Below are 27216 nucleotides of genomic sequence, written 5' to 3'. Positions count from 1 at the left end.
CGTACTTGATTCGCTGTGTTTTGGAGCTTGCCGTGCCATCTCCGCACAACATTAGCAGCTGTACAAGATTTGCAAAGCCTCCGAGATTCGCAATGGGCAAGAAGTCTCGGAGGTTACGTAGAACGAAGAGGCGGCAGCCGCCGCTGCCTTTTGGCTGACCCCGCGTCGGTTAGATTTTTTTCCGATTTTGCCTTCTCTCGCCGTTCTCTCGGTTTCGGAGGCAATACAGCCTTGTGTGTAGGCAGTGGGCGCGTTTCTCTGGCCGCGTGCCAGGCGAGCGTAGTTCGAATTATCCGTGAAGGAACCTTCTCGCGTTCGAATTAACGGACTTTTTTATACATAGACTTCTGTGGAGCTTGGCCGGACCAGATCGTACAGTTCGAATTATCCATAAATTCGAATTATTGAAGTTCGAATTAACGAGCTTTCACTATATATATATATATATATATACACAAGATAATCAAGAACGAACCAGCTGCCGAAAGGTCCTGCGCACGCTAATCGAAACGTGCCGGTGCTTTTTTTTTCAATTTTTTTTTTTACAGCTCGCCCAGCGGGAGCTCGAGCGCCTCCGGCGAGGCCTGCGCACCCTGGAGCAGGCGCGAAACGACCTCGCCGCCTTCTTCTGCGAGGATCCGGCCAGCTTCCAGCTGGAAGAGTGCTGCGGCGTCATCGCCACCTTCTGGAGGAGCTTCAGAGCCGCCGACCAGGTATGCGCGCACCTGTGCCTGTATAGCCAAAGACGCGACACTGAACTCGATCGTATAGGCATGTGGTAACGTATTCTCGAACAGCGAAAGAGACCGACAGCGGAAACAATTGCCGGCTCAGACTGCCATGCTAACACCGCCTGTAATAAACATGGTAACCAACCAATGAATGCCGCCTCCTTATCGCATAGGTGTCAACATGACCTGTAACCAGGCAATCGAGAAGCGCTTTTGCGCAGCAGAAACCTTTCCACAACCAGCTCCTGGACTTCTGTGCTCTCTGATCGCTGGTTTAGTTCTCGTTTTGTGTTTATTCACTGACATATAAATGAATCTAGCCTATTTATGGTAACCTATCGGTTCCTAATTTACGTAATCAAAACTATAACTACATAACTGTATAAACTCAGACGTAATCTAACGTGTAATCTGATCCAATGTTTGACATATAAATGAATCTAGCCTATTTATGGTAACCTATCGGTTCCTAATTTACGTAATCAAAACTATAACTACATAACTGTATAAACTCAGACGTAATCTAACGTGTAATCTGATCCAATGTTTTCCGTTGTCTGACTTGAGGATCCATCCAGTTCGCCCAGCTGTCCGCATCCCTGTATTCTAACTTAACGACAGATCAGGCACCTAGTTTTTCACTCATGTTTCTGTCACTTATCGGTTTCGGTAATAATATGCACTTTCAACTCGTTTATCTTGGTTTGACCCGCAACGTATAGCGAACTCCAAGGCCATAAATTCGTTTTATTACCCACCTCTTTCCCTAAAAACGAAGGCAATGAGAAAAAAAGTGAGAAAAAAAGTCTTCTTAAGTGAATGTGCGAGTAACTAATGCAGACTCAGCGACAGTAAAAAATGCGCCTAACTACGTACGTGATAAAATAGGATATTTAAAGACAAAAGTACATGAACTCTTTTCGCCCGGCCTCTCAGTAAAAAGCGCTTGAGGCGTAAAGCAGAAGTCGTAAACACACATCGCATTGCCAAGTAAATGCTCGGGTATCTCTGAAGTATCCCATAACGCCGGTGTATTTCAGCAGCCATGCATGTATAGCGCACACACATGCACGGTATCGCAGGCAGATAAACATATGCACGTATTCGCGACATGCTGCCAAAAAGGATCACTTCCGCAGAGTGAACGGGCAGCAAATACTGTCGGTTCTTCTTCTTCACCAACCGACATAAAAACAAAAACAAAAAAAGGAAAAGAAAACCGCCCATAGCAATGCGATTCGAAAGACGGGTGCTAACCCGGTGACATTCAGAGGAGTCGTATGTCTTTGGCGCTTCAGCGGCTGAAAGGGGCTCTTTCGGTCACCGCTGCGATGCCTGGCCAAAGCATTTGCATGGTCAATATATCCGAAGACAGACTGCGAGCGGGCGTTACTGTTTCCCCTTACCGTATAGACTCGTGTAATATAAGCTCGCCTGGTGCAGTGACTCGGGGCCGGGAAACAGTGAGAAATGTAATAATTGAATAAAAATAAGGCATTTTTCGTGCCAAAACCACTTCCTTATTATGAGGCACGCCATAGTGGAGGACTCCGGAAATTTCGACCACCTGGAGTTGTTTAAACGTGACCTAAATCTAAGTACACGGGTGTTTTCGCACTTCGCCCCCATCGAAATGCGGCAGTCGTGGCCGGGATTCGATCCCGCGACCTCATGCTCAGCAGCCTAACACCATAGCCACTGAGCAACTACGGCGGGTAGAAAGAAAAATGTGTGGAAAAAATACAAAGAATAACTTATAAGTTTGGCCCACACCCGTTACATGAGGAATACATTGTGCTGCACTCTAAAAACTAAGAGAGTGCCGGGCACTCCCTTTGAGGGAGTAGCGGCTTGTCCCATATTTCACTCTCTTTTCGAGAGTAGATCGACCCTCTTTGAGAGAGAGTAGGTCAACTCCTGTTGACAGAGTTTTGTTACTCCGCCGCAAGGGATTGCTAGTACTCTTCTGCAGAGTGATAATACTCTTCCCACAGGGAGTGCTAGTACTCTTCCGCAGAGTGGTAATACTCTCACCGTAGGGGTAATGGCACTCCACCAGACCGAGTACTTCTACTCCCCCAAACAGAGTGCAACTACTCTTCCCAATACCCTCTTAGCGAAGTCCTGGCCACGCATGCAGGCAGGAAATCAGATCAAATTAGGGTCGCTGATACACCGTTCTCTAAGCGGCTCCTCAGACTCAGTGGTCCAATTCCAAGCGGCCTTCAGAATAGGCGTGAGCAATGTTATGCAGGATTTTAAAGTCATTTTTCCTGGCTATTTGCTGCCTACCATGAGTCGTGACGGCTCGTAATCGGCCTATGCGTATGTGTCCCGAACGCCACTGCGGAGAAAAAAAAAGCTAATTCACATTTAATCCGCAAATATTTTCGCATATTTCACAATCAGGAGACACATAATCTAATTAGAACACAATAGTCGACGGAATCACACACTTATGGAGAACCACATTGCTCTATACATCACGTGGATTCGAACCCACGTACACTCGCATCTATACAATTCAAAGCACACATCCTAACCATTACACCACAAAGCCACCACGCTCAGTCGTGTTGTTTTAGAGCTTATATACATAACAAATGTATTTGAGGAATCGGCTGCGGTGGTTGGAGTTTCTCTGCAGTGTGCTGTGCTGTTGTGTACTGGAATACGTTTGCGTTTGCATCATTTCCATTCCTTGCTACGACTAACGGAGGAATACAACGTAGACGACGCCGTGAGAACTATTCACGGCTTGTCGTCACCCCAGGAAAATAACAAATGTGCCGTTCAGCTCACGATCGAGTGCTTTTCCAGTCCATGCATTATATGTTCTCCGAAATTACGCGGATACAAAGTATCGTGCCAACCATCCACGTATGTGAATTTAAGTCGCGCGTATACTGGTGAGCATTTCTGTTTATTTTTTCCGCCAGTTCCATTCGTATGTGGTCAACTGCGATGCCAGTACCAGGCATTTCGACGTGCCTCACGCTGCCGTGTAGGCGTTCTTTTCAGGTGCATTAGTTTAGAGTTTGGTTCAGTCCGCTGTGAGCTGTTGTCCTGCATTAGCAGCGGATCGTTAGCGTTTTGAAGAGCACGCATTCCAGCATTTGGAGACTGCTTATGCCGATAGCCGCGTCACATGCATTGGCACGCATGTTTAAATGAGTAATGTGTCCACTTGTTACGCGTGCACTGCTCGTATCCTGTGGCAGTGCTCGTTCTAAAAGCTTCGAAGACCATCTACATTCATACGTGTGTTCAATATATATGCACAGGATAGACTTGCCGGCTAGTTGGTTGAGCATTTTAGAAGAAACAGCGCAACACAAGGACGACGAAAAAACATGGACAACACCACGAAGCGCTGGTGTGGTCGATGCTTTTTTTCGTCCTGGTGTTAGCGCTGTTTCTTCTTCCACGATACACGCACACCACAGGTACGCGAAAGTTTAGTAGTATAGGGCGTTAACTTTGTTTTCCCCGTTTCCTCTCAGTGTCAATGGCACAATGCGTTGCCCGAAATAGCGCACGCTTACCCCCATATTCAGAAATGCATCATAACTTGAAGCCCATGCTTGACTTGATCTAAATGACGCAAGTCGTGAACGCACCAAAAGAAAGGCAGTGAGCGTCTGGGGGACGTTCGCACCAGGCGTCGTTTATATAAAGTCAAGCATGGGCTTTGTATTAATATACATTTCTGAATACGGGGGTTAGTCATCTACTTCTCACAGAAAATGTCGAAGAAACGCCCACCAAAACCAGGCACATTCGTAAACCTAACTAGGCAATACGAAGCTCCATAGAAAAAGAGTGGTATTAAAAGCTTTCAGTATTTTTCTTTACTCCAAAATGGTTGCGCTCTCGTGGTTTCAATGTACAGGGATGATGCAGCGTTAGCTAAAAAGCATGAATTTCCGAACTCCATGCCAAAATAAGCTTGTAAAATTATTTAGGTGCTAGAAACCAGGGTTTGTAGCGATCCTTGAAAACCCTTTATTTCTAAAATGCCATTTTCAAGGCATTGAAAAGCCCGGAATTTTTAGAAGTACTGGAAAGTCCTTAAATTTGTACACTTGTCTAGACATAGCAGACATTGCCAAGTGTTTTTTTTCCCCTTCTGTGACATTCTTCGCATGTCACAGAGAATTGTCTGTGGAGGTAATAGAAGGAAAGCGACATCCTTAAAGTTCAAATTACAAAGGAGCTGCAGATACCAGTTTTAGGCACATGGAACCGGCGACAAATGTACTTGGAGGAGCAGAAGCAGGAAGCTCAACGGTTGAGGCATTCAAAGAAAAGCCGTGATGAGTAAATTGAGAGCTACAGACACAATAAAAGATCACCTTTCTCCGGTGCTGTGTTGTTCCGCGATCTTGAGCGCGCGCGCGCGCGGTGGAGAACTCCGAGTGAAAAAGTAGAGCGCTCGCTACGCGTTCCTTTGAACTGCGGCGGCCTGTTCTCTTAGAAGCAAAACGATGTGTTCTTTGCTCAGCGTGCATGAATGATACATTGCCATGTTCGGGGCCAGCCACCTACAGTTGAAGCAGAAGATCACGCTACGTTTTGTTCTCTATTGCCGCAAGAGTAGAACTACTCTCTCTCTCTGAAGGGGGAGAGTGAAAAGCACATTTCACTCTCTCCTTGGTGAGAGAGTGAACAATGCATTTCACTCTCCTCGACATTTTGCGAGAGTAAAACGACGCTTGGAAGAGTGAACCGGCCGCTTCACTCCTGCGATACCCTTCCTAGTTTTTAGAGTGTGGAATCTGCGCAGAGTTCAAACACGTATATGTTGCGTCGACTGTGAATTATCTTCGTTGAGTATATAATTCTGCTCATCTTGCTACCAAGGCCATGCCACGTCAATTTCAAATTGCACTGCATGCCACTGTCGATCACTGTATGACGCGCAGCGCAAACACGATTATGAGTGTTCCGGCTTATTCACAGACACTGCTGCCACTAGCCATACCTGCATACGTCCTAGGATTGTTTTATTTGTAATTGCAATCAGCACCTGAAAAGAACAGTCACATCTGCCTGCGTATCGGAAGTATATAACGAACTCTTAATTTTTTAGAGCTGTAACTGTTTGAATGTCGTTGCATATTCGTATTGTGCTTTGAGTGCAAATCCGTATCACTCCATACGTTCACTTTTTGCTTTACAGCAGCATCCTACAGAAGTAGCATATTAAGAATGGTAATACGCTGCTTTACGCGAAAATAAAATACAACAAAAAATTAAAAATCGAGTTATTACTTGCTGATATTCTGCGTGTAATGGTAAAGAGAACGCACGCCCATTACACCCGTGTACGCGATGTTCAGAAATTCTTGTGGCATTTCCAGCATTCCTGGCTCATTCAGTGGCACGCGGTAAAGCAGTGAAAGGAAAGCAAGGCCCGCATGAAAGACGATTGTATGTTCGCTGCAAAATCAGGGCAAATAAACGAAACCACAATGCGGCAGACCGCCTTAGCAACTTTCTGGCAAAGCCCATCCACTTCTGTAAACAGCCTGAATCTCAAGACAGAGCATTCGCGCGGATTAGAACGTTTAACGATCATGCTGTGCTTGGCAAGTTGTCAAACAGCGAGAATTAATTCCAGAGCTTCGAAACAACGCGGTTTTGGAATTTTCACACATACGCGCTACTTACGCATACCTCTAGAGAGCTAAGAAAATCTGTCTGAAGGGTGTAAACAACAACAACGAAGACGCTGAATTCTTCGCAGCAGGCAGTCGCGCAGCCTAAGCATGACATGCACATGAAATACGTCGCGCACCAAAGCAAGGATAGGGCAACTCTTTTCTGGGTACCATGCGTAGGCGGTGTAGATTTCGCCTTTTTTTGTGTGTGTGCATTCTGGTTTGCGCTATTGATAGTCCTGCTGGGTCGATATTTTGTTCGTTTTTTTTCTTGTTTTCTTTTTTATTAGCGATGTCAGTTGTTGCTGTTCTCGTTTTTTTTTTTTTGGAACACGTTCTTGACTACGTACACGGGTGTTTATATAGGCAAAATCGGTTAGACCCATAGCCAAACGCTTGTAGGGGGTCTAAACTAAAATATACAAGTACAAGCAATAGATTTTACAAAGCAGGCAATAAATGATAAATTCATTTCTACTGCGTTCATGCGACAGTCGGCGTACATACATTGCATGTATCTGCGAATGCGTTCATTCTGCGTGCGTGTATTTCACCCTTTGCACTACAAATGCGCACGCCAGGACTGATGCAGGGGCGACGTCTTCACTTTCTAAAATCAAAGTCAGCCCCGCGTCTTTTCTCAGTGCGACCACGTACTAAGAAGTCGCGCAGGGCGGGCAAAGCGCAGCGCAGTGTGCAAAGCCGTGGTCGTAGCTTTTTCCTGGCACGTACACGGCTACGTTCCTGTCGCAGGAGAACCGCAGGCGTTCCATCGCCGAACCGGACGGGGGCCAGCCGCGAAGTCTCGGGGACTTGCCGCGACTTCGCACCACGGATGAGCGTGGCTTCACGACCAGCGCCAGCTCCCCGGACGCGAGCCCCTCGAACAGCCTGCGCCGCAGCTTCCGCCGCAGTCGGCCTTCGTCATCCGAGATGGCCAGCGACGACCAGCTGTTCGACTTCCTTCGTCACGGCTCGGACCGGGAAGACTCGCTCGGTACGCCAGGTGGCGGGGTCGCGACAGTAGCAGGGACGCTTGTTTTGTTCGTTATTATGCGTCATTCATTTTGGGGCATGTACTGGTGTCAAGTCTGCCAAGAAGTGGGGGGACGGGGCGGGGGAGGAGGAGGGGGAGTCGTTTTGTTCGTTACTATATTATTCATTTTGTAGAACATACTGCTGAGATGTAGACCAAGCATTAAGGGGGACGATTACGTGCGAATTCAGTGTTAGCGGGTTATCACTGCAGAAATATGCATCAAAAAGTAATTGAGCGTGGGAGCAACCTAAACATAACCTGAAATTTGACGAAGCTGAAAAGGTAAAAAAAAGAAAATGAAAAGAAAAAAATTGAAGCAACCAGTTGGGCGAACGAGCGTCAAAGTGAAACGATGGCTTTTCGTTATACCTGCAGACAACACTGCCCTCGTTACAAAGCACATTTACGAGGAGCGATATCATGCACAGGTATCGGGGTCGTCCCATCAAGTCACCACCTTTGATAACACTGTCTTCGGGATCGGCCCAGCCCACTTGCTCCAGTCCAGCCTACTTGTCAAATGAAAGGAATAGAAAACAAAAAACAAATTTGAAGGACGCCTAAACCTCGCCTTTAAGAGTGCAACGCCATAGCGTTATCGGGCCCAGTTGACGCCGTCGCCGACACCGGATATTTTGCGACACAGGGCCCGATAGGAAACGATGGTGGGCCGATCCCGGCGGCTGTCCAGGGCGGAGCAATGGCTCATACCCACGTAAGCAAGGAAAAATGGGTTTGTATTTGAGTTTCCGCGTAACGTAATTACGTCTTCTCGTACATTAAAATTATTTCTGTAGGATCATGCCTGTGGGTTGTGAGTAAATCGGACTTTACGAATTTTCTTATACATCTTACTTAGAAAAATTCAATTATTTTAGTAACGCCTATGCGCCCCGCGGAGAGTTTATGTGGTTGTGGTATAGGATTATTTTTTCTTACGGACAGCGCTGCGGACGCCGGCACCGGATCTTCTGCGACACGCTGTCGCATTTGAAAGCTTCGCTTTCTTTCTAAAATAAGGTACCGAAGTGCACAATAGATCAACGGCACCGGTTTCACATAGCGGTTTCATATAAAGGCAGCTCTACACTGTCGCCAAATAACGGCGCTTAGAAGACCAAAAAGAAAAAAAAAGGAAACGAAAGAAGACTATAGCAAATAAAGTATTACTTTGACGAAAAAGTAAATGCTAAGTTAATGTACAGGTCCGTACACCTACATGCACGAACAATTAAACTTGTGCGAAAATGATAAAAAGAAAGTGATGCTAAACGGTCAATAGAAACGTCTTGGTCTAACGCCTTTTTCCTTTCCGCATTTAATTGGAATGACCGACAGCGCCACGTCCGACATCGAACCTTTAGTGAGCCCCTGCGCTCGATTGCAATCCCACACTCTCCAGCGCTTTGCGATGATTGGACGATCGGGGCCGCTGTTCGTGCAGGTGCCACCCGAACACTGTGGTCTCCGTCACTCCCACACGGCAGTGGAGGCACTTTGGTGCTTCGCGAGGCCGACTGATTTGTCCGAACGCCTTTGGCTGCGCGGCACAGTTTTCGGGCGCGCACAAACTCATCGCATCTTCCCTTCCTCACTATCTACCTCATCTTTCTATCCCCTTTCCCCAGCGTCACCGACTAGACGCTTTCCTCGTTAACGTCCCTGTATTTTCCCTTTGTTTTCTGCGCCTTCTGCTGCGTCACTGCGGACCTGTGACTTCACCATTGCCACAATAGACTTAGGGAAAGGTCGACGAGGTGTATGTCAAGCCAGCATCGGCGGCCGAAAAGCAGCGTGTAGTAACAGATGAACTGAAACAATGAGCATCAATACCGTTGCTCAACGAGGCTTCTTTCAAGTGCAGCGGAAACCAGCGCCGCCTAGCTCGTCGAGGCGCCTTTTGTCGAAAACGAGGTTTTAGAGCAGCGCTTGGGCGATCATCGCTACCGCCTATTTCAGCAAACGACTAACCGTAAAGCAACGTGAATCGCAAAGCCTTCGTAAAGCAATCGTAAAGCCTAAGACCGTAGGAATTATTATTGATGTCATATGGTTCGAGCCAGCACGTTTGAGTAAGCTTTTCAGAAGTCCTACGCGCAGAACATCTTGTATTTTAGAGAAACGAATATCAATTTTGCGCACTTTAGGCGTTCTACAAGTCACAGAAAGCAATGGGCGAACGCGGAATGCCCCAGCCAACACATCGACAACGGGACTTGTGCAATTTATGACAAGCGGACAAGACAAGTACCCCTCGTTGAGACGTTTGCTCCAGGCTGGGGCAAACGTTGATCATTTCAAATATTGCTCTTTGTGCGATCCTTTTGTCCTGCTTGGATTACAGAATTATCATATTTATCTTTATAACGGAGTCACAATGTTATTGTAATATGTTGCAAATTTTTATATTACTTTATTTGCTGTTACCTTTACCAAAATTTTATGTCTTAAAAGAAAGTTGCGCAAGAAATCACCATAGCTTAACATTTAAACATTGTTTATTACTATTTAAATGCTGTCTCTAAAACGCAGCCAATTCAATTCAAATTTTGAAGCAGAGCTAAACCGAGCTAAAGACATGTCTGCGTTCTACGCGTAAATGTATAAATACTAACGCCCAAGGTAACCTCTCTCTCAAAATCGGGTTGCGGTCAGTTATCTGTATAAGGTCTTCAGTGTATTTACTCCGTGCAGCAGTTATTTCGGTCGAGCCTTATACGTGCTTACATCATGCACGTATATGCGAATCCACGCAAACGTGATGCTATATTTTACTGAGAATTTACTGTGAATTTGTTCTGTTACGTTTCCTACGGTCTAAGGGCCTGCGCCATAAACTGCAATAGTGACGTTTGCCGCTTCAGTGTTGTGCACCAATTCCCGTACATAAACTATTCTTTCCGCCCTTCCTATATCTTTAAATACCCTTTCTCTGACGTAATAGTTCTGCGGAATAGTTACGCACTCTGCATTCTCTCCACCCTTTCCCTTTTTCTCCGTGCAGAGTAGCAAACCAAATTTTTCAATGTTAGCCTCCCTATCTCGCCTTTTCTTTTTTTCTCTATCTGTCCCTTCCTTGAAGTTTCTCTTAAGTTGTAGAAACCGTACCATGATATTACATAGATAGTACATATTAATATACTGGTAAACAAACCAACTGTAACGTGAGGAGTAGTAAACAAAAACTATTGCAAAATATATATTGATAATGGGGAGAAGGCAATTTACTATACAAGAGTGTTCATAACAGACTTACAGGCGTCAGCGCATTCTGAACGCCACCTGCTGAGCGCTTAAGAAAGCATGAGACTGCGTGCAGCTCCTGGCACGGCAGCTCACGAGCATCCTCACGGTCAAACGCAAGCCCTTCCCTTGCTTGTGCGTGTTTATGGCATCTTTAATTTCCTTTGCCGCTGTAGTTGAGTTGAGTTGAGTTGAGTTGTTGTAGGCTACTGGTGGGATTAGCCTTGCAGTTGCTGCCGGCAATTGCTCCACCGTAGCGACACTTAAAATAATTAAATCACGTAATCCGACACAGACCTCCCAATTACAAATGTTCACTCCTCAGTTCACCATGTTGAAGCCAAATCCGTGTCCTGTAGGTAATTTAACAGAAGGCGAGAGACCTCCTTCCTACACAACCGGTTCCCGCGCGGGAAAACTATGTCCTGAAGCGAACTGTGAGGAAGTCCTGTGTTCTTGAGAGACCCGAATAACACCCTCCTTTCCGCGTTATACACAGTACAGCACATTAGGTAATGTTCAATGTCACCACACACACCACACGTTGAACATAATGGTGATAACGCCAGGCCAGTCTTAAACATCCACGCAGGGGTACGAGCAGAGCCCGTGCGAATGCGTACTACAGCACGGGGTAGCCAGCCGATCTATAGCCTCCCGATCTTCATTTTTCGTTCCCGCCTCCTCCTCCTCATCCTGCTCTTGCTTTGTCGTCCTAACGTAGAAAGCCGAACTGGGAATGTGTTGGAGGCTTCGTACGAAATCGCTCCGTGGTTTTCGCCGTCATCATTCTTTCGCTTCCTTACCAGCGAGCTCAGCGTCTCTTATAGTGAAAGTGCCGTAAACTGCACGCAGTATTTTCACATTTGCGCTGATTGAGGAAAGATTTAACCATACACAACAGCAAAAAAGAAAGAAAGAAAAGAAAAAACGACACAAACAGAGAAGCACCTTTAGCCACTGACTTCATTTGGCCCCTCTCCCCTTCATTCGCGAATGAAGGCGACTTATGTTTTGTTCTGCCCAGAGGCTCAAAAGCCTATGACGGGGTCCTTTGTTACAACGGTGGAACTGCAGCATTAGATTCCCTCGTTATTGTAATGAGAATGGACCAACGAGGCCAGCTCTTAATGACGACGCAATTATAAACGCGAAACATAGAGCGCTGTTTATTTTAATGCTATTTTGTTGTCCTGAGTGTGCTCTTGAAGCTGCGCTCAAGCTTTAAGGTGTCCCCTTAACTGCTTGTTATAGTAGTCAGAGTGTTTATATTTAAGGCTGCATGGGTTTGACATTTAAGATTTATTCTTGTTCCAGTGGCTATGGAATACTCTTAAACACAGCTTGAGTGCTCTAGAACAGCACCCGTGTGAAAAACGGTGTGGAACTAAGAGGGTCCTTCTGCACCTTTGGGGATGCAGAAGAACCTGCTCGGGGAGGGTGCGGCCCAACCAAACAATCTATCAACTACGAGTTCTCTCCTCAAGTATATTCAAAACATGCATACTCGTACGGGTGTTACTATTTTATAGAGTTATAAAAAACAACTCTGGTTGCCTTTAAAACACGAAAATGTATGCCCCTTTAAACGAGTTACAGTGTTTAAAGCGTAAGACTGTAACCATTAGGGTTCTGCCGATGACGAATTGCAGCTTCTCCGTCAGTCGCAGCAGCCTTTTGCTTTCTTATTACTTTTAATGTTGCTGTATTCCAATGTATGTCAGGCGGAGTACTCTCTGAAAGCTACTTTTCAAGGCAGGGCTGGAGACAACAAAAGTTAACGACACATTCGAAGTGACACAGCCGCTCACATCATTTTTCTTACCTTTAGTGTTCTTGCTTGATGAATGCGAACACATATCGTCTATCATAGAAAGCAGTCACCAGGACAAATATTGAGCAGAAAATTTAGAAGAGGTGGTCACGTTGGTCACGATTCGGTTCGAGAAAGACCAAGAAGGTAGTTTCAGTTTCTTAACTGTATGTTGGGATAGCATGCTCCGATGAAACCTACTTTCTAGTTCTTGAACAGTTCTCAAACAACAAAACAAAGCGCGCTTTTCACAGGCTGCCACCCTCCGTTACGCACTCTGACCCTTGATGATAACGAGCCAGTTCAACGGATGAATGAAGCCTCATCAGCAAGCCCGAAACGCTGCAAGCGTAAGATCCTTACTGTAGCCGCGAGGTTGGCGTTGCAAAGAATGGCGTCATTTCAGAGTACAGTGTCATTGCGGCGCGTTTCAGCCCTGGCCACACTTTAAGCAGCCGGCATGAATGACGCCCTAATGTTGAGCCGCTTCAAGCTAATTTGAGTGCATTTAAAAGGGACGCACTGGACGAAATAATATAGCAACCTCAAAAGACGCATAGAAGATACAGAAATAGGCATGGCAAATACACAGCTAGTTCTGCTAGGCCGTCGTGTATAGTCGTCACTCTTGACGTTAGGCAGGCGGGTTTTACGGTCTCCTCGTCACTTCTCTTTCAGTAGCACTTTTGTGCGCCAATGGCCTCGCTTTTATATTCTCCGTGAAATCTGCGCGCAAAGCTCGGCTTGCTAGGTCAGTTGGGTTTTATGGTTATGTCCAACTGTCGTCGTCACTTCTCTTTATGTAGCACGTTTCTTTTTTCAGTTATATTTTCTCTTTAACTTTTACAGAACGTGAGTCAGAAGGTCAACTTCGAGAAGTAAATGGGGTCGTTCGGCACGCATTCATGATATATGAATGTAGATCGTCCACTCGACAGGATGATAAAAATATAAATGAAAGGTTCCGATGGCGGCGAGAACAGCAAACACATCTCTGAGCCACTACGCCCCAAGCTCATCAATATTAAAGAACACAAGTTGTAGATCTTATTTTCGCTGTATCTTCTTTAAAAAAGGCGACGTGATAAACAGTTGGTTAGTGGCGTTTCTATGTCCCATTCTTTGTGTGTTGCCTACTTCGCGCTGTTGAAGAGATGTGGGGCTGTATGAATTATCCAAATTATATATGATGCATAAGGTCCGCGTCAGTGTCCAAGCAATAATTCGAATCCTGGAAGCCATTTACGAGAACGCTTTCTTCGCACTCGCGTTTCGTGCAGGGCGACGGGCGTCGCGCCGCGAAGCGAGGCGGCGCTGGGCGGTGGACCTCTCGGAGGACTCGACGTCTCGCGAGCGAGTGCCTTCGCGAGAGAAAGAGCACGCGCCTTCGACGACAACGCCTCGCGAGCCGGCTGCCAGCTCTGCCCCGGCCGCCGACACGCCCTCGTACACCCCGAGGCGCACATTGGTCAAGCTCCCTTCCACAACGGCTACAGACCTCACGACGACAACGACGCCGTTGAACCCGTTTCCGAAGAGTGCATCTCGATGCGAGGCGTCAAGCAAGCCCGCAACACTGTCGCCGCCACCGCCGACATCTGCGATCAGTGCGTCACCAATCGACGCACCCGAAGCAACAACTCCAGTTGACTTCTCTCGCCGGACTGCGACACATATTCGGAGAATCACTCCACCGTCGTCGATGCCGACAGTTCCCACAGTGCCGACGGCCACTCCGACGGCACAGGTCAGCTTTGTCCACAGCAGCAGCCCACCCCGAAGGAGCGCTTTACCGTCGCCTACGCCGACCTCCACTCAACCTATGAACTTGACGACGCCACCGGCAACACCTCGCGTCGTTTCTACCGCGGTCCCCACACCTTCACCGCAAAGTAACGGCTTGCCGTCACCACCGCCTAGAATAACACCACCACCTCCACGTGTGTCACCGCCTCCACGGGTTTCACCGCCTCCACGGGTGACATCACCTCCACGGCTAACTCCACCATTCCGGGTGACAGCACCTCCTTCCGTAACAACACCTCGGATGACATCACCCCCCAGGGCGACACCGCCGCCTCAAGCAACTCCGCCGTCCATGGTGAACTTGCAATCACCTCCTCCGTTGCCAGCGACTCCGCCGGCTCTTCCAAGCAGCCTGTCTCCATCGACGACAACACCCGAGAGAAGGGAAGGCTGGCCTCGAAGCGCCATACCCACAATGCCCGGAAGCACCGTGCTCAAGAGGGGCTCAAGAGTGTCTCCATCGGAGAAGCCTTTCATGAGGGCCACCTCAGCCTGGACTGCGAGGTCGGGACCGTTGCCTGCTGTCAATGGAAGCGCGCCGTCGCCGCCCTTCGGCTCATCCCTACCGCTGATCACGCCCCCATCTCCTCTCCTTGGAACACACTCTGCAAATGTTGCTCTGCAGCGTCGGATACCTTTACAGCCACTTCACGACCGATCGGTCGGACAGCGCCCGACGAGAACGAAGACACCGTTGGAGAACCAGCATATAGCAGGTTCGCGGTGGCGCAGTTCAAGGACGGGCATGAGTCCACTGTGATTGAGTACCTATGAACTGAGCAGCGACGCATTATTTCGCACCGCCCGGGTTATCTGTATGTCCACTAGGGCTGTAGCATCGGCTAGGATCATCCGGTGCTAGCCTCGTCGCCACCAGAGTTATTTACGTAGACAAAGCATCCGCTTTTGTCGTGGCTATGGTGCTTTTTTTCGTGGCAAAAGAAGGAAAAGCAATGAACCAAACCGCTCAGTTATATATATATATATAGCACCATAAGGAGTGTCTGAGGAACGAGATAACAGTGAAGGAAAATGGACTTCTACAGAGCCAAGGCTTCGTATACAGCATGCACATGCGCCAAATTTACAAAGTACCAAGTTTTTTTAAAACAAAATGATTACACCAGTCGCATTTACGCGAGCAATAAAAGGATGATTCATGGAAGGTAAAATCGTCATCCACCCGACAGAGCAAACAGCCATGTCAGTTTCCCAGGAAAAAAAACTTCGCAGTTGAAAAAAATTTCGTCCTGGTGCCAGCTGGAACGAGCTTTTCTTAACTGAGAAGCTTTTTTTTTTTGAGAAAATCGTATGAGTTTTTTTGGTAAGCTCGAGTGAATGACAATTTTCTCTTCCGTAAAAATTCCTCCAGCTCCAGCTCCGCGGAACTGACTTTGCCAAGATGTCACCCTTCCGCTCTCTTTCTCGTTTTATCTCCCCCTACTCCTTCTCCCACTGCAGGGCAGCCAACCGGAACGACCTCTGGTTAACCTTCGTGTTTTTCTATGCATCCTTTCTCTCTCTCTCGCAACGATTCGCGTACAGTGCATTTAAGCTCGCTGATTTTAGCGTCAGAACAAATATTTATACTAAGCCTTATGCTGAATTTCGTGGCATATCTTAGCAATAATATATAGCCAACCTTTCTAAATGGGTGAATATATACTCTTTACACTATCTGACAGAGATGGAGCTTCTGTTGCTTCAAAAACATTTGCAGCACTTCTAGTGGAAGTCTGCAATAGATGAAGTAATTAAACTTGTGTTATAAGAAGCTTTGAAACTACTTAAACAATCAATTATCTATCTTGACTCTTACTTTTTTTATGACGCTTAAGTTACCTGGAGATAAAGGGGGGAAATAAGAAAGCCTTTTTGCAACAGAAGTGACATGTAATGCGTCCTTCACCTGCATTAGTGTAAGCTAGTCCGGATTATTCCGCATACACTAAGAACAATGCATCGTGCCAAGTTCATTTGTTTGACAGTTGAACTCAACCTTTCGCATTTGCCTTACGCTTGCGGGGTCGAAAATGCTGAACATGTGCCAAAATAAAATGTCGCGTGTTGTTTCTGGACTTTTTTTTTTGCCACTGCATGTTCACCATGGTGCAAACACTCGCCCTGCGACCACTTCAATTCAGTTCAGACAAATACGAAAATAACAAAGAGCCCAAGAGCGCATATGGCACCCTAAGTAGTTTGACTCAAAACAAACGTTTAAAGCCCGTGCCTGGTAAGGTTGTTTCAACTCTTGTTCTGGTTCTTAAAAGCATGCATACTCGAAAAATTGTGGCCCTTAATGAAATGCATCTACAGCAGTTAAAAGCTCGGAACTGTATTTGTTAGGTCTGTCTGCCTATTCCATTACGACGACGACCGCTGTCATCGTCATGAAATGAATTTTAATGCGAAAGCATTAAATGGCTCATTAGGCGGGAAATCCGGCGTTGTCGGCGTGACCATACCAAAAGCTACGGACCAAAAGGCTACGGACCTTCGACCTTTGATGCGAGTCGAACTCATGACATTTAGTGTTAATTAAGGCTACGAACCCACCACCTCTGATTTTAAGGCGAAGGTAATTAAGGCATAGGTAATAAATACATAGTTAATTAAGGCACACGAACCCATGACCTCTGGTGGGGCTCACGCCCACGAGCTTAGGTGTTAATTAGAGCGAATCTAATTAAGGTCAGTGAATTAAGGTAGAGGTAATTAAGGCACTACAGCCTTAATTGTGGATGCCGCACACCGCCACAAGCGATACATAATCTCCACTCGCGTCTGTTTCCGCTACTACGACCACCGCCTTCATCTCCGTATCTCGTTAGATCACATGGAATCAACGTCGTCATCGGGGACAAAGGTTTTCGAACCGTGGCCACATGCGTCGCAAGCTCAGAAAGTAACACATGCATCGCTGCAGTTTCTCTTGTCGGCCGACCTCAGTGACCGACTACAGTTCCGACTATATGTTCACCTCCTGATGAAGCAACCTAACTGCTAGCTTTCCTTTATTTCCACCCCTTGATCCTGAGTAAGGCAGCAAATCGTACGTGTTTACCAATTTCTTTCACTCTATTATACGAACGCCTTGCAAGCAGCCTCACCCCAGTTGACTTCAGATGAATCTGAATCTGTATCTATAGCAGAATACAAAACTCGTCATTATGGGTGAGGTATGGTATAACTCGACTAAAGCAGTTAGTGCTTCCAGTTACAGCAGAGAACTTTATATTCTTGGTTTGCGATTCGCTCTTTCATGTCCCGTTATTTACGTAATTTTTCAATAGCATGTACTGTTAAGATATTACATCTCCGTATCTAATGCTGTGGTAATGATAACATTTCCGGGAGTTTCCACAACAAAGAAAGTGCACCTAATGTCCTAAATGCCCCGTAAGTGTCTGCGTTAGCGCGAGAACCAGCCACATAGCGCCGTGGGCAAGCAGCACACTTCACCACGTGGCCAAGTGCACTCGACGTCAGTGGCAGACAGGGCTGGCTCCGGGACGACGCTGGCTAAATGCGGCAGCAAAATGACCTTTTATTTACCCTGCGACACCCGTTACTGGTTACCGTGTTACTCCGAACTATTGAAGTCCAATAAACAAAGTATTTCGAGCAACAGGAGGGCGAGCAATGACGACCATATCAATTAGATAATGTTATCTCAGAAGAGAGTTGCTCAACATTGAGGCCGTCATCGACTAGTTTATGTCAAAGGTCACTGAACTACTTTCCTGAATGTGTATTTTTCTGCCATTATGCAAAAGCGTGCGCAGAAAAAACACATGCTAAAGTACTACGTCTAAACGACTAACTAAAAAAACATATGTAGATCCAACGTACATGTTGGAATCTAAGTTAAACACAGCTTTCGTAATGCCACTCAGTTAAATTCTATAAAACTGTTCATTTGCACCACGTTTTGCAGTATAGCGATTACGTGCCTCTAAAGCAAGACACGTGGCCCATTATACCCACGCGCCCGCGGGTAACACTGTTTTCGGGATTGTCCCAGTATTTATTACACGTTCTGTTGGAGCGGCGGTATCTCAAGAATTGGCCCTGTTTACTTTTCGAGAAACTGACCGAGCAGACGCGCAATATACCGGAAACGAAGACATAGAAAGCCTCGCTTAATTAAACGAGTTGTGCGCTTGAATGCGTGTAAGGTAAGGCGGGCCTAAGTGAGACAGGGCGCAAAACTTGCCGTTTTTAGTTTATCGCTCCGTACCTTTAAACTGCGCAATCTGAGGGCCTGAATATTGAACTTAGATATGACACTATTCAATCACTTCGTTTGACTAGACACTTGTCGTGATATGGTAATGCACACTGCAGGGAAAAAATGCGGAGTGAGTGCCTGTGAGTTGGCGACCCAACAACGTAAAAAAGACAGAAACCAGCCCACTTGTTTATTCGGGCATCTACAGCGCCGACCTGTTGCTGTTCTCTATCAGCAAAACATTCCACTTAATTTCTCCCTATCACCCGCTACAGGTACACGAAATTTCAGGCCGACGCATCTGAATCGTCATTCGACACCCGTGCATCGAGCTCCTTGCGGCTGTGGGATCACCGATGCGGCTGAGGCATCCGGCAGCTGAGAGCGATGACGCGAAGTCCGGAGTCACCAATTTGTGGGTGAAGAAAAACCAGATAGATGCTGGTGCCTGGTATGGTATGGTATGAAGAACTTTATTTAGGTCCTGAGGGATCAGTCTGGGACTGATGCGGGCCACTCCCACGTCGGTACAGAGAGGTGTCCACAAATTATATTTTAGCCGAGCCCGCTAAGTCAACCTGATGCTGCCGATTCCACTACTCGAGCACCGTCAGCGTGCTTGGCGTGTCGTCGTCGTCTTTTGTGACCGGACCATTGTGGCACGTGGTTGTGCGCTACATCATCAACATAACGAAGCGTAACCCTATGAAGCGGCGTGAACGATTTTCGGACCACTGTCTCTCTGAAGTCCAGCTCTGCATATATTCTTGAAGAAACGTTCCCCCGTTCGCATCCTGCACTGAACATCTTGATTAGCTTCAGCCTTTTGACACCTGCCATTTACAATTTGTCCTGCCGGTTTTACTTAACGTCTTTCAACTTGCTGCTGGTTCACGGCTGCCTCTCAAGCAGGGTAGCAGGCACCGCCACCGGCTCCTCGTGAATCTTCGCTAAACTTAGCACTCTCGCTCCATTGAGGCCATGGTGACGCTCCAAAGTCTATGTAAGCCAATAAGGCAATTAGAGTTGCACAGAAAGCAGTGCTCCGAAGTTACATCAAGGATTTCGATGCGGAAATCCCGTACACATTTTTTAAACGTTCACTGAACCACATGCCCAAGAATACCGCTTGCCAAAAAATACTAGAGTAAAGGTCAATAATCTCTGACTTATTAAGTATCCTGCAGTTTGTGTCCCAGGGAACAAAGAAATAATATTTTACCTTTAAGGTTAATTACTAATCCAGAGACGCGCAGTATGAGGAAAGAAGTTTAAGTCCCCTGAGCGAGCACGACCCATCTTTGCAATAGTAATGCTTCTGCACTTCTAAAGCCTAATTACGTACAGAACGTCGTGGAGCAATACCTAAGCACGAAGATGTCTGAGCCGTTGTCAAGGTGAACACTGTAGTACGTCTACTAAGTCGCTTCATTTATTTAGCAACAGCAAAGCCAGAGCGAACTGATGACGAAAGAAGCGCATGTAATTACTCTTTTTTTTTGTCTCTCTCTTCTTCTGCGAAGCTTGAGTTAACGAGAGTTCGAAATGTCAAAACTTAGAAATGTAGGAGGTCATGCGATTTCAGAATCCCGTAATTGCGAATAACACCGAGAAGCCTGTCCAACCTGACGTTGAACTAGGTGAGATTTGTGCGCGACCAGCATTTGTTCCATTCTTTGATGACGTACAGAGTCAAAGCTTCAATTACCATCTCTGTTATATGATCCACAGTTATTGATATTATATGATCCACAGTTATGTAGCTTTGAGCGTTCGTTTCGCATCCTGAAGACAACCGTTATACGAATGTCAATACTTAATGTCAAGAACACAACACAACACAACACAACACAACAGAACAGAACAGAACAGAACAGAACAGAACAGAACAGAACAGAACAGAACAGAACAGAACAGAACAGAACAGAACAGAACAGAACAGAACAGAACAGAACAGAACAGAACAGAACAGAACAGAACAGAACAGAACAGAACAGAACAGAACAGAACAGAACAGAACAGACAGACAGACAGACAGACAGACAGACAGACAGACGCACACATGCGCGCCAGCAGTACGAGTTCGATTGCTCTGAACGAGCCGTAAGGCAGACGTATTTTAACTTGTCCATGGCCGGTGCCCTGGCTCGGTCGACACTGACCCTCAATTGGATAGGTGCAACGACCCGATTTAACAGCGCGACACGCTTCAACACGGCTTTGTTTGCAAGCAATACCCCTCCCACCCACTTCACCCGGAGGGTGCAGCTCAGACGAACGGCACCTGCTTTTGTTTTGCTCTGCTTCGTTCCACCTCCAGCGCAGTCACCGCTGGCAGAGGAAGACTAGTCGCTAAGCCTAAACGAGGCGGCGCCGCAGGCGAGCCAGCCAGAGCGTGCACTCAGTGTACGAACAGAATCATTAGCATAGGGACAACAAGACTCCTGGGCACGGGAGCGTAGCCGAAAGGGGACACGGCTGACGAGCCGCGGGCTTGTTACGAGTCCGAGGAGCCGCGGTCCACTCCGCCGCCGGGGCTGCATTGTGGCGCCCGACACACGTCCTGGCGCTGCACAATGGGGGACAAGGCAAGCGTGAAGTCGCGTGCCGGAAGGGCGCGTCCGGCCGCCCAAAGGGACGTCCGGCCCTGTCGGCCCACCCGCCGACGAACGTCGCAGCTTCTGCGCATGCCGTCGCAGCTTGTGCCATGGGATCTCGCAGCGTCTGCCACCAAATGACGAAACAGGACAGCGCTGTGCAGCGGACACCGCGGTGACCGTGATATCACGTGCTTAAATCTCCTGAGCAGTCGACGTAAGCACCCAGCTATGCCATCCGTAGTCGTAACTCAGCCTAGCGATCTTATTGAATCCAGGCCTTAGCGCGCTCATACCATATAAAAAACAATCAGTCGGTGAACTGACCACTTTATTCAAGTGGTCAGTTCAAGAGTGCGAGTCAAGGCCGAGTGGTCAGGTCAAGAGTGCGAGCAATGTAACCTGTGTCTCGCTGCACGCTGGAGCAACAGGCTGTTACGCCTGACCCCAGATTCATGTACTAAGCCAAAGACCAGACAATTAAAAAAAAATGAATAACGCCAATAGACTTCTTCATTGCTCGGTGAAACTTCGTCTGCCTTTTCCGGCAGGTCGACGGAAAACGTCACCGATGCGCTTTGTAGTTTACATGTTTAATGTGCAGCAAAGCTTGTGCTCCATTTTTCGCGCCCTAAATACTTCAACATGTGCAACACGAATGGTATGCGAGCACGCGCGTGGGACCACTTGCAATCGCACACGCGGGCAAGCGCCTAGCGACGGCCTCTAGCTGGAAGTCTGCGAACTTCATTGCACGGCACGAAGAGCCGAGAGATGCAGAACAGCGCCCGTGTCAACACGGATATCGAACACCCACGCGACCTGGACTTGTTGACCAAGTCGAAATTATTCATTCAGTTCTACGGCGAACGATGGGTGCAGCGATTCGTGGGATAAGTGCTCCACCGACCAAACCTCGCTCAGGTGGTGGGCCGTTTGCCGAATACTTCGCTTAGTTTGGCCGGGATAATCAATTTGCGGGGACTTCGATTTCAGGAAGCGGATCGCAGAGTTTGCGTAGAGCTGGCAACTTATGTCGTAGACGATATGAGCTTAGTGGAGCGGCGCAACAAGCTCGTTATACCCGATGACGAGTAGTAATTTGCCCTGTATTTTCATAATTATACCTGCAATATATAGCGGTGCAGTAACATATGCGCTCACTGTTCATGTAACAGACAAGCTTTTCCCGTTTTCGCAGTGGCTTATGCATCGGCCTGCCTTTCTATTCACAAAAGAATGTTCACTCAGTCTGGCAGCTGGAACGACTTTTCTATGCAACCTGCAAGATGGTTGCAAAATATTAGAGAAAAACATATTGACGACCCTCGACTTCACAGCCGATCTGAAGATATTGTCGCACAGCATGAAACCGAATCTTAAATTTCTTCGTGGACTCTCAAATTAAAGGAAATATTTTTTCTCATTCAATTTTTTTTCGACTGCCTGATAATTCAGACAATTTGGCGGCCCTTTCCGTGTAAAAAAAAATGATACGGAAATCCATCGGCGATTGTGCTTACTTGCATAAAAGGACGAATTCCAATACTATAACGAAATTTCCATATAACGAAGCAAAGTATCGATCTTACGGACTTCTTTATATCGATGTTTAACTGTAGAGCATTGCAACAATGTGCATCGTAATACTCGATGTTTACCCCTGAAATAATTATCCGACGCCATTGAACGCATCCCACAGCCTGCTTTCAATAATATTTATGATAATATTAATATTAATTGCTCATCACGTTAATGATGGATCGATGCTGTAGGTAAAACCTTGTCTTCATAGTGGAAGCTCGGCAAAGGCTCACCGCCACCTCCATACAAAACAGTCAGCAGCAACGATTAGCGTAAGGGTACAAGAGTAGAAATATCCAAGAATAATTTCAGCGATTCGAAAATCATACAGCAAATCTATTAACAAGTTCCTTGCATATCTTAATTACACAAGCAAACAAAGCACAAAAACAGAAATATAAGGATAATTACAGGGTCAATGTAATTAAAAATCTAATGTCCTTAATTTTCTCAATTCCGTCAATGTACACAGTAAAGAATCTGCTCCAACTTTCGAAATATTTGTTAAATAGTGTCGGCAATATCTTTTGAATAATTTGTTTTCGATGTTACCACTTTTCAAATTTCTTTATACCGCGTATTTCGTGATGTAATATTTTGCTGAACATGAGAAAGATCATGCAGAAAATTTCGATTTTCTTTCATTTCGTGCCCGATCGCGACAGTTGTTTTAGAATTGTAGACGTTAAAGACAGGTAACATTCCAGTCTTGCTAAACAATTCACCGGTGTGGGCATCATAGGGCAAATTAAAAACTATTCTAATATACTTTTTTTCATCAGTTGTAGTTTTTGCAAGTTTGGGAAGGTTGCGGAGCTCCATACCACTAAAGCATAAGAAAGGTGTGAATAAAAAAAATTATTTATAAAGCAGAAGCCTCACTTTAAACGGCAAATGTTGTTCCCCAGCTGTACATCATGGCTACAACACGCGATAACCGATTCAGCGCGCTGTCGATATCTTTATGTGCTCGTGTGTCTCAGCCTCTTCTTTGTCCTCGTATTGTGCGCAAAAAGCTGCATTCATGTCCTACATACATTCCCAAACAGTCACCTTTTCCATATCTTCGTTCGAAACCATATTGCTTGAAAACTTAACTCCTAGAATTTTGATATATTTTACCATCTATTATTTAGGTCGGGTAATACACAAGATGCAAATTCAAATTTATTCGCATATTTCTTGGTCTGAATAATACAGCCTTTGTTCTGCTTGTATGTATGCCTAAATTGTTAAAATGTGACCAGAAGTTTTACACTGTTATTATGACTCGAAATTTGGTGTGTGTTTACGTTGCTTTGTGTCTGCATTCATGCAATAACTCCATTAGGGTCTGCAGTATCTGAAAATGAAATTAAGATAAATTGAAATGGTTAAAATAGAGTGGGGGGGGGGGGCAGTTGGTAAGAATACATCGGACACCCCGTTACCTAATGCTACTTGTGGAGGAACAGAGACAGAAACGGAGTCTTGTCCATATAACATGCTGCCAATTCTCACGTTAAGACGCGAAAATTTAACGTAGCACAATACTTTTCATATGAGATTTCGACTCCAAAAGACTACATATAAAACAACATCGACGAAGCTGAGGCGCGCAACATTACAGTATACGAAACACTTTGGGAGATCAGCGGCCATTGATTATTATTATTGGAATACATCATGTAACCGCGCAAACAACAAGGGGCAAAGAAGGAAACACAGGACAAGCGCGGAAAGAAGATAATTATTAGTTTAAAATATGACCCGACCAGCTGGGAAGAGGTTGAGAAGGGGTTTCGGTTTTAGCTTGTCCGCATGTCAGAAAAAAAGATTCACAAAAAGTGCGAGCCTACTTGATTTCAGAATCGAAGTATGAGGACGAATAAAAAAGGCTTTGCCCCTATTTCTTATTAGCCAAGATAAAGTACATACATGTAACTACAAATATACATACTATTCTACGTACCTTACACTATTTTCCCACATAGTTCCCACACCGTTTCAGACATTTGTCCCACCGCCGCACTAAGCTTGAGACTCCCCTGTCGTCAGTTAGCGACGCACGTGGCCTCCCCAAACGCTCACAGCCATGCAGGTCTTCACGGCCTTTTGCGAACTCACAGCACCACCACCTCACACTTCTCAAAGCAAGACACCTTTCCCCATACGTGGGCTGCATTCCCGAATTCGATTAGCATTCGTCCCTTGTGCCATAGAAAACGAATCACACTTCGTTGCTCGTACGCCGTGGACGTGTGAAGCACAACCGCCATCTTCAACAACTGACAGCAGCGCCGTACCGCTGAGCTACCGCAGAATTCCCGGAAGAAAACTAAATTTCCGCGATTTCTGAACACCGCGACTAATTCAAAGTTTTAGTCTGCAGTAGCCATTTGTCGACTACGCAACGATCCATTAAATAACAAGCACCATGCCTTAACAAAGAAATCCACATTTTCTGTGGAGCGCACGTCCGTAAACTTTTGCGGCCGACCGTAAATGTGCCGAATTTAGTGTCATGCGATCTAAACTCGGCGACATAAGACGCTCGGGCGTGGTATGGTGCAATCTGACGGCCACGGGATGCCGCTTTCCATCGTGAGTGACTGTCCGCTACAGCCGCGTTATCGGTACGCGTGGCAGTACACGCGGAATGCGAAGCTTGCAACTCTTTCAGTGCGAGTGTATTCGCAATGTTTCATATTGCAGGCTGTAAGTTTACACAAGAATAATGTGATGATCAGTGGTTGATGTATGCTCACGGTAATTTGATGGAAATTTAAACTTTCTTTTTTGACGGAACAGCTGGTTAGCATGCGGACGTAAACTTGCTACATGACCTTTTCTTTCTTTTTTTCTTTCTCACGCAACGTTTCGCAGTTTCTGAAGATAACTTTCTTGACTTTCGGTAAGATAACACTAGCGCAATCAGGTTAGTTACGCATTGAAGCATTTGCCGTGGCGTTGTGTTGCGGTGGTATAACAAAACAAAGAAACTGAAAAAATAGTGCAGGGCAGAGACACTACAGGCGTCGTAGAGATGTGGCACTTTATTCCGACCACCTCGAGAAATTTCAAAGGCATATCACATTTTTAAGAACGTCGTTCTTTGCGACAGTCATCCTATTTCTCTTCATAAGGAAGAGTTCAGTTATATCGATTACATTGAGGTAAACTGGCTCCTTTGTTGCTTCCTTTTGGGCTGCTCCTACGTGAAGTTAATTGCACAGCGCCTATAGGTATACCAACTGTCTTTTATTTTTTAGTTCGAGCACAGTTTTTCGAAAATTCCCCTGTGACAGATGACATTGTTCGGCTTTCTTAAGTGCACTTTTGGAAGAGAAGGGAATTATCTGCACAAGAAATGGAAATGCAAAGGTAGTTAATTAAATATATTAACTAACTTCGTGATTCTTAACTTTCAGGCGTATATTTCAATGGGAAAACTTAAGCTGAGCGTAGTTGAATCCATGTTTGCTTAGCCAGAAATCACAAGACTAGCACCACTTTCAAGATATCTGGCCTCAAAGTGCGCTACGAAGTCCACCTAACAGTTTCCAAACAGCGTGCGTCAGGGAGTTCAAAATTATCTTAGCTGTAACGCCAATGCTGATTTCAGCAAATTTGGGGGATTAAAATCTCGATAGAGGTTCTAGTCTTAGCACACCTGTTAATCATGCATGACGCCACTTGTCGGCTTCAATTTCGCAATGAAACCATGTGGCCTAAATTAAACAATGAAGAAGCTAACTTCACAATATATCTAATTAGCGTGATTCCTGTTTGTAGCGCAGGTAACGTCTGTCTAATCAGATAATGCAACTGAACAGGCCAGATTGAGCAACGTGTTTCAGAGAACTTGTTTTTATTCACGGAAAAAAATAAGAAAGAACACGGTATGTCTCTTTCGTGTGTTTAAGGAACTCACTTGCAAATCATCGCTCCGTTTGCATCAGTTTCTTCTGCTGTGTCTCGTCATCGCGCTAGTGCGGGTGAGCCCTGCCATCGCCGTTGTGTTTTTATTGCGACGCCTCCATTTACAAACTTGGTGCGTAAGGCGCTGCAAATATGACAGGAGGGGCAAGATTGAGTACTGGAAGAGTATTCGAGGCGCATAATAATGCTCTTACCTTCGTACACGTCGTGGGCACAAATTTGGTCAGAGGAATGACGACACCAGTCCATTTGCTCCGCAAGCTCTCACGTTTCAGATGTTCAAGGTGCCTGCACCTTGTTTTCCCTGCCGAGTAATTTCCAACCAACGTTGAAACGCTGCCTTGCTGCTGAGCTCTTGCACTGCTAACTGTTGGCCGGCGGAAAGTGACGTGAAATGCCCCTCGCTCGTAGGCCTGAAAAGCTATCTCGGGGGTGTTGGCTGTGCCTGCTGCTTGCACTACGAGTCTTGTCACGCCACCTTGCATCAACGCCGATGCGCGCACTCTCCACTTGGCAGGAGCTTGTGTGCGTACATCTGCGCAGCGCGCTGTCTGCTCGCTAGGCGCCCGTGCCGCGTTTCCTTTT

General features: G+C 46.3%; 1 protein-coding gene and 1 long non-coding RNA gene across 2 annotated transcripts in view; one reads left to right on the top strand and one right to left on the bottom strand.

The window, feature by feature from the left end:
- The window catches only part of LOC135896953 (FH2 domain-containing protein 1-like), a 55341-nt gene extending 38968 nt beyond the window's left edge, over positions 1–16373 (top strand). Inside the window, exons 11-13 of the mRNA XM_065425504.2 lie at positions 549–713; positions 7148–7391; positions 13770–16373. Coding sequence (XP_065281576.2) covers positions 549–713; positions 7148–7391; positions 13770–15055 — 1695 coding nt within the window. The 3' untranslated portion in view covers positions 15056–16373. The remainder of the gene's footprint in view (positions 1–548; positions 714–7147; positions 7392–13769) is intronic.
- LOC135896954 (uncharacterized) lies at positions 595–27216 on the bottom strand. The gene is made up of 3 exons (XR_010562854.2): positions 26826–27216; positions 26624–26755; positions 595–731 (listed from the first exon to the last, which is right to left on the bottom strand). It is a non-coding gene; the product is annotated as an uncharacterized lncRNA (long non-coding RNA).

Source organism: Dermacentor albipictus, chromosome 3, assembly GCF_038994185.2.
Source record: "Dermacentor albipictus isolate Rhodes 1998 colony chromosome 3, USDA_Dalb.pri_finalv2, whole genome shotgun sequence".
Classification (NCBI taxonomy): domain Eukaryota; kingdom Metazoa; phylum Arthropoda; class Arachnida; order Ixodida; family Ixodidae; genus Dermacentor; species Dermacentor albipictus.
Note: the sequence above shows the minus strand (reverse complement) of the source record. Positions and strands in the feature narration are given on the sequence as shown.